The sequence below is a fragment of the Xiphophorus maculatus genome, chromosome 8 (genome assembly GCF_002775205.1).
Source record: "Xiphophorus maculatus strain JP 163 A chromosome 8, X_maculatus-5.0-male, whole genome shotgun sequence".
Taxonomy (NCBI): Eukaryota; Metazoa; Chordata; class Actinopteri; order Cyprinodontiformes; family Poeciliidae; genus Xiphophorus; species Xiphophorus maculatus.
In genome coordinates this window covers 23,179,573-23,192,436 of record NC_036450.1, presented here as the reverse complement: position 1 = coordinate 23,192,436, position 12,864 = coordinate 23,179,573, and the positions used below count along the sequence as shown (strand labels likewise).

General features: G+C 41.6%; 1 protein-coding gene across 3 annotated transcripts in view; it reads right to left on the bottom strand.

The window, feature by feature from the left end:
• Positions 1-12,864, bottom strand: part of ap3b1 (adaptor related protein complex 3 beta 1 subunit) — a 58,504-nt gene that overhangs the window by 18,828 nt on the left and 26,812 nt on the right. For all 3 annotated transcript variants that reach the window (XM_023338094.1, XM_023338095.1, XM_023338093.1), the window contains exons 20-22: positions 11,642-11,792; positions 10,132-10,180; positions 8,037-8,140 (exon numbers count right to left, since the gene is read on the bottom strand). In XM_023338094.1, coding sequence (XP_023193862.1) covers positions 8,037-8,140; positions 10,132-10,180; positions 11,642-11,792 — 304 coding nt within the window. The remainder of the gene's footprint in view (positions 1-8,036; positions 8,141-10,131; positions 10,181-11,641; positions 11,793-12,864) is intronic.

The window sequence follows — 12,864 nt, the reverse complement described above, 5'->3', positions numbered from 1 at the left end:
GAGGCAGGAAATTGTATTACCTCGGAGAGGTGCTGAAAAGAAAGGAGGTGGAGGCGGCGTTTTAGTTTCTATCTGTGGAATTAACATCCTGTTACAGCAGATGAACGCCGTTCGCACTCCGTGGTGTGGAGATTCTCGACTCTCATTAGAGAGATGAGATGTCACAGGCAGCCCACACAGGGCAACACAATACAGCAGGCAAAATGTGTGCGTGGTGGTGTTTTTTTTTTTTTTTAAAGCAGAAAATTATCACATAATGTGAACAAACAGCAGACGCCTTAGTATTGTGTTCAAAACAAAACAAAGCAAACAACAAGCACAACAAAAAGTACGGGTGTTTTCGTCCGGCTGCAATAAAAGTCAGATCTTTTCTTTCTTGAGTGACGGCACTAACTAGATTTAATTAGACTAAAAATAAACTAAAAAAATAAAAATAGAGATTGAGTAAGACTCAAAAAAATAATTATCACCTGAAGGCACTCAATCTGAGTTCAGGGAATAAAAACGAAAATATCAATCGAAAATCGGGACGAGAGGATTACAAAAGCAGAGAAATGAAAAGTATTTTTTTTAAATAAAAAGGCTGGAAACAAACTTAATGATTCTACAAACTTACAAACCCAAAAGGTGTGATAAGAATGTGTCATTTGGGGTCAATTATTAATTTTGGGTTTTATTTTTTGATCCATTCTTGTTTCTATTTTGGTGTAGATTGATTATACGACATCAAGGTCCTGTTATGTTGATGCGAAATGAAGAATTCTGTTAAGTCTAAGTAATTGGGGATTTCCTCTTATTAACACAGTCGAAATAACATCAATCAAGATCACAGCACATTTCAGCAGCAACGCAGTTCAAAGTGCTTTACTTCATGAAAACACGTAAAACAAAAATGAAGGTCACTCCATCTGCTTCTTAGCAACAGCACTCATCAGTTCACACAACCTACTTGTTTCGCTCCTGAGTCGAAACTTTTTTCTCCTTCAACAATTGCAGATTTTCCTTTGGTTAGCCTCACAGAATTAGTGGTTTTCTTACAGCTACAAAGTTGTTCCACTGAGTTTTCGTCATTGTGCTTGTAGTCAACCTACTGTTTTTTTTTATCAGTTTCAGTTTCTTTACTATTTATTTTTACATAGGCTATTATATTCCTAATTACACTGGCTGAAGAAAATTAATTTGTGTTGTCTTTACATGTTTGACCAAACTTGGGAAGCTGCACGTGTATCTAAATGTGCTGTACCAATGCAGAGTTAGCAAATAAATATGTAATTCAGCACATTTATGTCTGTGTTAAAAAATATAAGACGTTTTAAGTCAATTCAGCACCGATTTCTGTATCAGATCATTGTCTGCCGATACCGATATCTGAGGTTCAGTATCGGAAGTTAATAAAATGGATCAGTGCCTCCCTGGAATTTAAACTTTTCTATTAAAAAGCTGTGGATGTAGCTGCAATCATAACATCTTCAAAGAACCAGTAATTTGTAATTATTTTTTAAGAATATAGGCAAAGCAAACTTGCAGATAGATTAGAGACACTATAAAGAAAAATAGAAATTTAAAATAAAACGTGCCTCTCCTGCCACTAGGCCATCGTAGCGTCTGTAACAGAGGTCACAAAAAACATTCGTCTCTGGCGGCCGTCACGCCGCCACGCAAATTTATCGGACCACTTTTGGATGTGTCGGAGCAGTCGGTGTCGATAAAGCCCGCCGTAATGTTTGCCAGGCCGTCACGACGGAGATTTACCTCCCTGACAGAGACATCCCGCCTTCAAGGTCCTCCTGTGTGCCGTCTCGCGCCCCTCCCCGCCCCTATCTGAACAGGGACGGGGACAGCGCTTCAAACTGCATATTATCACCAATTTGACATGGTGGACAGTTAAAGGCTGACACGAGTGCCCACACACCATCCGCTGTTGTTCTACGCCGCGCGGAGCAATCCCATAACACCTCAAGTGTAAATAACAGAGGGAGAGGGAAGTAACCTTGACTTCTCTGTCAGTCTCTCTCTTTTTTTTTTTTTTTCCTTCTTCCCTTCGGGTCTGGGCTCGGAGGCTCGGTCCCGGACAGGAAAGGAGGAAGGTGACAATGAGAGAGGAAGTTGATTGAGAGGCTCTATTATGCATCAACTTAAAGGAAGCTCCGGTGATGGATGACACAGACACGACAGTCACCTTCAGAGCACGGACGCAGCGTTCCCAGCATCCTCTCTGGCAAATGACCTGAAAATCCCGCTGACGTGCTCAAAAAAAAAAATAAGTGTAAGGATTGAGGCGGGCTTCTCGTTGAAACGAAAGAGCTGTGAAGTGCACAGCGACGCATGGTTTATATATTGAAAAATCCAGTTTTAGTTTTTGCAGATATTGTCCTCTTGGGATTTCATTAAACTCTACAAGAGTCACCGGGAAAGGGAAACCTGCGTTTGATTTTTAGGGCCCGGCCGTTTCCCCCTTCGATCTGAAGATGACAATTAATTGAAGAGGCGTCGCAAAGACCTTGGCTGCAGATTGAATTAAATAAGTGTTAGCACGGCCGCCCTAAACCTACTTTAACTTGACAAGGAGCCTCTCCAGAACACACATACAGACATTAGTTCATTTGTGTCAATTTTTCAGGAAATTAGATTTTCTGAAATGATTAATTTTGATTTTTCTTTTCTTCATTAAGGCAGATTAGCAATAATAGAGGATTGATATTCAGAGGCAGGAGTGTCCTTCATCCAGTTTTACAAGTGCCACACACACTTTTTATGCATCTGAATGGGGGAATTCCACTAACAAGAATTCCTCTAAAAATGAAATGTAATCTAATCTAAAAACCCCAAAACATTTTAAAACTAAAAATATTAACATTTGCAACTGTACGTTTGGAAATGTGCAATTAAAATTTGTATCTTTTTCCCAGGTGTTTGGATATTTAGATAGTCAGGGACGGATATAAAAAGGATGTGGGCCAGTGGGCAGGACCAAGTTTGGTGCATTAAAGAAAAATTATTTCACTAATGCAAATTACAGTACACCAATAAATAGTCTTACATATTTTCTGAGCATTGTTTCTATTCATAAAAGTCCCAAAATATTTATACAACTTGCGTGATATGCGCTGATAACTTTTAAATGCAGTACAGTGTTTGCAAAACATACTTTCAAAAACTAAACAAACAAAAAAAAACTTTGGTGGGCCCCCCAAAAGTTGGGCCCTGGGCTACTGCCCCTGAAAGCCCTTCATAAAATCAAATCTGTCCGAGGTTACGTTTTTAACCGTTTCAAATGGATTCAACCACTAAAAACAACGTATTTTATTAGGATTTTTCTGCTAGGATTTGAAATGCTTTCAAATCTGAAAAGTGTGGCTGAATGCTTAACGAACATGCAACTTAGCTTGCCACCACAAGTGAGGAGTTGGGCTCCTTGAGCTTCTACACCATGATTGTCCATGTTTTTATGAAAGCAAGCATTTCTAAACAGTCACATTTGTCTTGTTTTCTAGCAATCTTTCTACCTGCTGACCTGCAGTGTGCAGCAACAGGTAAGAGAGGAATGGTGCCGCATTCCTAAATGCTCCATAAAGCCAGAAAGGGTTCACATTAAAATTATATTTCAGTGGGAAAAGTATGAATTAGGAATGCACCAATTGCAGTTTTCTGACTGATCACTGATATTTAAAAAGTCAAACCTCTCACAGCAGAGCAGAAGAGGACAGCGGCTGATTTTCAGACCTCTGCTGAGGTGGGCAAGATCAGTTTCTCATGCAAGTATCGGCCGATTGCAGATCTACCAAGACTAAGGAAATCAGGGCCAGTAAAGCCTGGTGGCCCGCCAGGATTATAATGCACTGGAGGAAACCCTGAACTGTAAAAGACAAATGGAGCTTTATAAATTTTCAAAATGAAAAATTAGTAAGTTCTGTCTGAATGGCAACAAATTCACATATCATAAGTGTAAGCAGTAGGCCTGTCACAATCAATAATAACTCAATTAATTGCATGATAAATTAAAACGAGCTCAACAATTTCCATTTGCAGGATTTATTGTTTTTCTCCTCTCCCTCTCCCTACCATAATCTGGTGCTTTAGACTCAACTAGCCCCTTTGTTCACTTTATTTGTTGTATTGTTTTGTTTGTTTATTTCGGATCTTTAAAATGTCTCCCAGTTCTAGTGTTACCTTTTCATTAGAATTTAAAGTTTATTGATCTTTGAGAATATGTTCTTGCATTATTATGCCATTATATTACTTGAGAACGATCTCACCGTAACTTCTGGGAGAATTTATCGTCCAGCAAAATTTGTTATTGTGACAGGCCTAGCCAGTAGTTAAAATTCAGAAAAAGATAAACACAAGTGAAAAGAGAAAAGAATGGAAAAGAAAACAAATTAGAGAGTGACGGAAATTTTGTACAACTAAAGAGATGCTTTAAAACCCGTCCGTTCTCCATAACAAGCGGCCGGTTCACCTGACTGACCGCTTCCTCGCGGACATTTCTTCCTATTTAAGAAGCAATCTCTGCAGTTTGAGTGGCAGCAAGAGGCTTGGAGGGCAGGAGCTGCTATATTCGAGGCACTGGAGGTCCTTCTGCTGATTCATAATTAGACGTGAACCCTGGGGCTTACGGCGGCGTGTGAGGCGGGGGGGGGGGTCTACGAGGAGGTCACGGGGGTGAGGCGAGAGACGGGGGAGGAGGAGGGGACAGAGCCTGCGCCCGCCTGATGGACACCAAATGAACAAATTATGATGGGCCCCTCTGGGCGTGATGGGGTCAAACGCCCCGCGCCCCGCCGCTGACAGTTCAATTTCCCCCTAACGCGGCCCCATTCGCCGACCGCTAATTATGAATGAAAAGTTATCAGCCTCGGCCGCCCGCACCCCTCACCCCCCAACCCTGCCGCCGCACACACACGGACAGCAGTCGGAAGAGGTTCGGGGGTAGTGGACGGGGGCGGGGGGGATTTAAGAGGCAATTGTGAGAGATCCTGATGTCAAAATGTTATTAGAGAGAGCGGTAGCATGCAGAAACGAGGGGAGAGAGGAGCAGGAGACAGAAGAGGGAGGTGGGTCAAAGACAGTGACCAGGGTTAATCTAAACGCCTTTGATAACCATGCAGTAATTCTCTAAAAGGGCCCGAGCGCTCAGCTGAGACACAACCGCTGCCTCTGTGGGCAGATTGCTGAGAAATAGAAATGACACAGGGGCCAGTTGGTGTGAGTATGTGTGTGTGTGTGTGTGTGGAGGGGGGTGTGTGCATATGCACGAGCTGGTGTGTGTGTGTGAGTTTGTGAGTAAAAGGTGAGGTTATTTACCCTTGTCTATGAATTCTGCTGCCCCATCATGTATTTATGCATAGAATTGACTCTAAATCAGATGGTGATGTGCAAAAAGTTCGCTGTTCTAATCTGCATTTCTATTCGCCATTACTCCCTGGCCTTCACCTGAGGAGGAGAGACTGACTAACAAGACTCCAGCTGCATCCATGTTGGCTTGAGAGCAGCTGTCAGTCATCCTGACAGGCAGGCAGGAAGGCAGAGAGGCAGGGGGGTGGTGGGCAAACGCAAACTACGTGCTAACTTGATGTAAAACTCATCGGCTGAGAGGGGACAGTAGGAAGAACATTTGGGGTGCGTTCACACCTGTACTATTTAGTCTGCTTTAATCAAACGCCAGGTCGCTATGTCTAGAAAGTCCGGTTTGTTTAGGGAGCTGAGAAAGCGTAATCGAACTCTGATGCGGACCCAAAAATTGAACTCTGTTTTGGCGAAAACCTAAGTCTCGGATCGACTGAAGTGAACTCTGGTTTGGTTCAAAAGCAGATGTGCAGGGCAAGTGGACCAGAGACCGCTCCAAAAGTAAGAAGTGGACTACAGCGCAGGGCATTCTGGGTAAATACAACCAAAACAAACGTCAGAGTCTAGCACTAGCGGGAGAAATGGCTTGTGGTCTTTTAGCAACGACTGAAGAGAAATCCTGCTACCAATAAAGTCTGATGTTACTCCATTTTTTGTTTACATTTTGAGAGTGAGGGAGTTGAGCTCATGTCTTCTTCAGAGGTTTTTTTTTCTCCCCTCCAGGAGGTCTTTTGTGGGCTCTAGTGTCCCTTATATGAAAGTAGGCTGACAGGAAAGGGGGAGCGATAGGGGGGAAGACATCGCCGGGTCCGGGAATCGAACCCGTGACGGCTTCATAGAGGACTCAAGGCCTCCAAACGTGGGTTGCGCTGTCCCCTACGCCACCACAGCACGCCCCTTCAGAGGTTTTTATGTTGCTTCCTTCAGTGGTTCTTGGTACAGCGCCACCACAGGCGAGGAGGGGAACAAGTTTTCTTTTAAAGTTTGGTTTGTTTGACTCAGTGCAGAGTGAAAGAGAACCACAGCAGCTGAAAATGAAACAAATGTTGCAATTTTGGTCCCGAAATCGAACCGGGTCTACCAGACTAAGGCTGAGACCATGTGTGCCAGATTGAAGCCTTTTGTGATCCACTCTTTTGGCAGACAGAGAGAGACGTGGGAAAAACAAAAAATAAAATCATGCAAAAGGAAATTATTGAGTTCTTTAATCATGCGATTAAATCACTTATACTGCTCACTGCGACAGACTTGGCTCCAACCTTGAGAAATTTTAAGGAAAATAAAGAAGTGCTCTCTGCTTGAGAAAAGTGAGTTCTACATTGCAGAGCCAGTAGGGGTACCACTAGTTACAATTGTTTAAAAAACAAAAAAAGTCTGAACTTTTCTTTAGTCTCCATAGAACAGATTTATCTATTCATCTGATCTGAAGCTTTTACAGAAAGTCGATCAGCTACGACTGGACTATGGTCTCATAATCTAATAAAGTACCATGCAATCATAATGCTATTCTGGTAGAAAATTCTGAACTGTTCCACTATAGCTAAAGGCGGAGTCGGGCAATATGGCTGAAAAATGTATCAGGATATAAGCATTTCATATCAGTAGACAATGATAACTATTGATCCGTTTTTTTTATTTAAATATTCATGTCAAACTGGTAGCATGACCTTCACTGTTTTATCCACGATTTTCTCTCTACACGTTAATTTTTAAGAAGTTATGAGGCAAGGTGGCGAAACATGAAACTACTGCTGCGCAAGTTACTCAACAGGTTGTTGCTAGGTAACCAAAGAGTGAGTGAATGAGTCGACGCTTTACTGACTGTGAGAGGTTGAGCAGATCAACTCTTTCCTCTGCCTACATCTCCCACAATGCTGTGCAGTTCTGCATAGGAAGTCAGTGAATATTCCATATATTGAATATTCCACCAAAAGTATTATCAATTGATATTGATCACTTGTCTACTGATTTATTGTCTAGCCATACATAAAATTAACATAATATCCCTACAAAAGGCGACAATTGGTTGCAGTAGTTTCATGTCATCATGATTTCGTTGCGATTTAAAAATCCTCTATCCGCAGCATTTCCAATCATCCAACTTTGTCGTAGAAAAATAGACACAGCAGCAGCTGAGAGAGTGGTTTGGACGTTCCCCTCCCAGGGGAAGAGACGGGATACAAAACACACAGATGTGAAGAGCTGCTCACATACTATGGAGAGAAAGGAGCCGTCACACCAGGAAAGGTCAACCATCAGATATACACAACGCGGAGACACGAGGGACGCAACACCTGACAGAAAAAGATGGAGGGCGGCAGAGGAGGAGGAGAGAGAATCAGAGCGGTTGGACTTCTAGATGAGGCGCAGAAATAGAGTTCAAGGGTGTGGAAGAACAAAAAGACGGCGACGGTCGAAAAAGACAGACTATAAGAGATACAGGAAACGGGGAGAGCTGCTGCGCTGTCCCGACCGGCTATAAATATAGTGAGGCTGGAAAGGTCAATAGTTGGCGTCTGGCGCCGAAATGTTCCTCAAGGGAGAGGAGGCTCATTTCGCCATCGCGTGTTGATGCTGCGGTGTCAGGGAGAAAGGAACAATCGACTCCCGGCACTCACTGCTGGAGGAAATGTCACTCGGTCTGGCCGTGACACGGTCAGATGGAAAGTTTGGAAATGGCGGGCACCAACCTGCATGGCGGACGAGACGTTGGAGAGAGAGAGGCCTTCGAGGTCGGACAGCAGACTCGAGGAGAACACAGAGGACTTTGGTGCACTCGGAGGCGCAGGAGAAACTAAACAACAAAAGAAACAATGACTCAATCCATGCTGATTCAGTTAGTGAGACTGGCAAACTGGTTGTGTTAAGCTATAAGATCAAAAAGGTAAAAACTGAGAATACAATCATTAAAGCCCCCTCAACAATGGATTAGGGCTATTTAGACTCCTTTATGTTCAGTTAAATCTGGATGGGTTTAAGAAAAAAATAATTTAGTGTGAATGCTTTCTAACTTCATAATGCCAAGAAAAAGCAGATGGTATTCCCCTCTTTGTCCTAAAACATTAACATGTGCTCCCCATCTTAGCAAAACTCTCTCGGATGTCTCATTAGCTTGTAGCTTTATGTGGGAAGATCTCTCCACACTCACTATAATCATTCTCAATTTCCTTTAGTCTCCCAGCAACCAGTGCAATTTGGAGGTGTGCACCCTTCTCCTTCAGGGTCATACTCACATGTGTGGGGATCAATCCATACAAATTGAGGTGTGGTATTTATTAGTAAATAATTGCATGAATTGTTGATTTCAACAACAGTATTACAGCTTCATCTGGGCCTTTTAGGTGATCTAGATTCACCTAAAGTAAGCGTTGTCACTCCAGATTTCAAGTTTTGTTAAGTTGGAGAGGATTCTCTATAACAAAGTTCTGCAGTACAAACAATATGTAATTTGCTGACATACGGTATGTCGTAATATTTATGAACCCTGCTTATGGAGCAACCAGGCTTTCATGGAGCAATTCTGACATTGACAGAAATTGTCTCTCTAACCAGCTCAGAAATAAAAGTACAGTCCTTCCACCTACAGAAGATTTATTTTGGGTGAATAATCCTACTACTTCATTATTATAGTCATTATTGTTCCTACAGCCAATTAGGGATGAGGCAGGAAGATGATGCAGAACACAAATCTGAATACAGTGGACCACTACCTAGTCAACTTTCTGTATTTCATTTTTTTTTCTGTGGAATGTGACTCGCAACTTATTCGTTGAAAATTTATCTAAACTATTTGGAAGAAAATGCAACTTGCGAAGCTGGACCCAACTGCGTACTTGACACGCCATTGGCTGGTATTTGCAAATCAGTCAATCCATGACCTGCATTTATTTTCCTTTGGAACAACAATAAAGAAGACTCTAGATTTTATGCCGCGTTGCATTTGTAGTCGGAACTCGGAAATTTTTGACTTCCAAGTCAGCAAAAATGGACTGGAACTCTCCACGACTCCCAAAGTTGGACTTCCGCTTCAAATATTCTGAGAATCTTTCAGAAAGACAACTTCAAGATTCAGTATGGCCACTCCTCGTATCAACAATAGAAAACTGTGGTGAAAACACAGTACAAGTCATACTTGTAAGAGTGCGTCCGAAACCAGTGATACATGTAGCGCCTTTAGCTAAACTGAACAAATGAAATGTGTTGTTGTGGAAGGTACAGCCTACGACGATGTTCGTAAGAGGCACTGCGTAAATGGCTGCTTGGGCTTCACGATATAGGGATCACGACTTTTCCGACTAAGATAACTGGAATGCTGTTAACCTGGCTGTGACGTTATTCACCGCTCCCAGTTCCAACTTCTGAGGTTAGTGGGATGCAGCATTAGCTTCTGCAGTAAGTCAAGGCAACTTTATTTATACAGCACTTTTCAGTCCAAGACAATTCAAAGTGCTTGTACAAGAAAATTTAAAAAACATACAAAAAGAAGATGGTAATAATAAAAAAAGAAAATCAAGCAGATTAAAAATAGACAACGTAAACATTCAAATTTTAAATATAGTGAATGAATAGAATTAAAAAGAGCTACGATGGTTTCTACAGTGTGTATTAATTAAGGTATATTTGGTGTGTAAACTATTAAAACAGGCCGTGTTGAGCAATTTTGGAGGTGGTCTCAAGTATTCACGGATTTTAACTACGCTGAGGCTCTAGTGGCTACACTGAGTTTCACTAGTTTACAGCCTGCTGCCATAGGAAACCAGTCTCAGAACTGACAGATAAACTTACAGTCATCTAGATCCAATAAAGAGACTTCCTTCTTGGACTTTACCTCCACCTAAAAAGCAAGCACAGCAAATTCACAATGAGTGTAAAAATAAAAAGACAAGAAGATGAACTGTAGCACTGTGGGAATTCCATCTAGAGAGAGAGAAACATTTCAATAACGAGACCTTGAAGATGTTCCACATTCCTCCCCAAATCAGTTGGTTTACATTTCTATGCGACTTGTGCCACGCAGAGTCTGGTAGAGAAAAGCACACATGCTTCAAACTCACAAACCTGCAATAAAAATCTGATTTAAACATATGAGCACGTTTTTATCACCCTTTCTCGACAGCCACCTAACCAAGCTGAGTTTATCACATCGCATAAAGAACCATAAAATCCCGCTCTGCCAACTCCAGGCTAGATAAGCAGCAAACAAACAGGACAAAGGAGTGAGAGGCAAACAGGAGTAAAGAAAAAAAAAAAAAAAAAAACGTAAAGTTCCAGGCGGCCGTATCTTATCAGATTTTCTCTGATCGAAGCTTGGTGGGGGTAATAGAGACGGAAACCCTGTTACTGGAATAGCGGTCTGAAAGAGCCGTGCAGAAAAAAAAAATGGCTGAGGGGAAAAAAGATGCATAATTCATAGGCCATAACCAAATGACAAAGTGAATGAAATGAGAATTTTATAGCGCCGAACGGCAAAAAGGGTGAGAGAAAGATAATGTGATGAGCGTAACAGGTAAGAAAAAGATTGTGAGAACTGGGGGGGGGGGGGAACTAACATAAAAGCGGTGGAAGAGAAAAACAAAATAAAGGAGATGCCATGGAGCCAAATGATATCCCAGAGAGTAAATCAGGATTTTGAAGCTTTCAGCACACACAGCTGGGAGAATATCATGTTAATACTCAGTGGGAGCTGAAAAGAAGAGGACTGTTCTCCTGTTTACAATTTCAACCCCATTATATCCCATCAACCGGGCTGCGTCTCGTACCACACAGATGAACGTTACAACATGAAAGTGAATGTTCCACTGTAGCTTTTTATCAGCAGCCCTCAGCAACGGTAATCAAGTAAAGCCAACATTCTGTAGGTGTACGTTCAGGTTTTCTTTTCTTTTATCTCTTTAATAAGCTCTAAAGCTCAATATTTTACTGGCAGTCTACAAACCGCCCAGTGTGCAGAGATCTCTAAGATTTTGGGGATCAGCTGAGACCAAATGCTGTCACTGTAAGTTTTGCCGGACGATAAATAGTTGCCGTAATTATTGCGATAAACGATAATATTGCTGTTTTCAGACCATTTTCATGTGATACATGTGTTACTGTTGTTTTATGAGATTGGAAATGTGAAAATTTGTAGCCTTTGATTGACTGTAATAATCCATTTTCTTGACTTGTGACAAGTGGATTAAACACTTCAAGAGCGAAAGGATGGATTTGCACTGTAACTCAAAGTTGTCCTAACTCTGAGTTGCAAAGTCAGGACTCAGCTGTGCCAGGCTATAATGACGTTGAAGGGTGACATCACCTTCGGTTTAGTCTTTCCGACGGTCTTCTTCTGCGGAGCCGGAGAGTCGGAGTCGGAATCCTCCGAGGAGTCAGACTCCTCGGAGGAGGAGCTTTCAGCCGATGAGCTGCTGGTTTTGCCCAAAGGACCGTTTCCGTTTTCATCTGAGCCACTAAAACAATCAGGCAAAAGAAAAACAAAATGCCTCAAACATACAAGCAAGTTTCAGCAAAACCATTTTCCCATTGTATTAACATTTTCTAGAGATGCACTGGTCCTGAAATTGAAAAAAATTCTAGATTGTGTATCTGTGACAACTGATAAGGTCGGATCTGTTCAGTCTAATTCTATGTTTTGAGCTCTGAGCGACGTCATTATTTTACATTAAATATAGAATGTCTAATTGCAATTTCAGAATAATTTGACAGGTTTGTTGCAGTTTATTTTCACATGTTTGACCAAGACAGTCAACCTTTTGTTTAGTCAGGTTCTTTAATAATAAAGAACCTGACTTTCAATTGCACTGACTGAACAAATTAAAGTTGTTGTTTTTACATGTTTGATCAAGATTGTGAAGTTAATGGCGTAACAAATAAGTGTGTAATTCAGTACATTCATGTCTGTGTAAAAAAAATTGCATCGAGTCAATTCAGCACTGTTTTTCTGCTTCGGATCGTATCGGCCGATACCAATTCTCTGATATTGTTATCGGAAGTCAAAAAAAGTGGTTAATCTCTAATAATTTAGTTTATAAGTGAAATAACCTTGAGTCACATTAAACACATTCAGCTGTAACAAAAACACTGGGGGGGGAAGAAAAAAAAATCGCGTCGAGAAGTGGAAGCAAAACAAACTTTAAGGCGTCTGAAAGCTTTCAGTGCGCTCGATCAAAACGACGACGATCAATCTGTTTTTGTTTGCAAAGTGAATTCAATGCGGCGCTCAGTCAAGAAAGATTTTCTCCATCTTTCTCCCCTCTCTTTCACTTGCTCTGTCCCTCTTCAATTTGTTCCAATAATGAGTGTTTACTCCGCCTGCCTGGGATTTTCAGCCGTTAAATTAATGAGGGGAATTGTGACGGTAACTGGCTTTTTAACTTGGGCGATGATGAAAAGCCAGTATTAATTTGGCCTACAGATTTCATTTGCTGCGAACAGGAAAAAGTGATATAAATCACTGTGGGACTGATTAGGCCCTGCCTGAAATGACTGGGCCATAATGAGGGCATTATGCTGTGTTTGTTG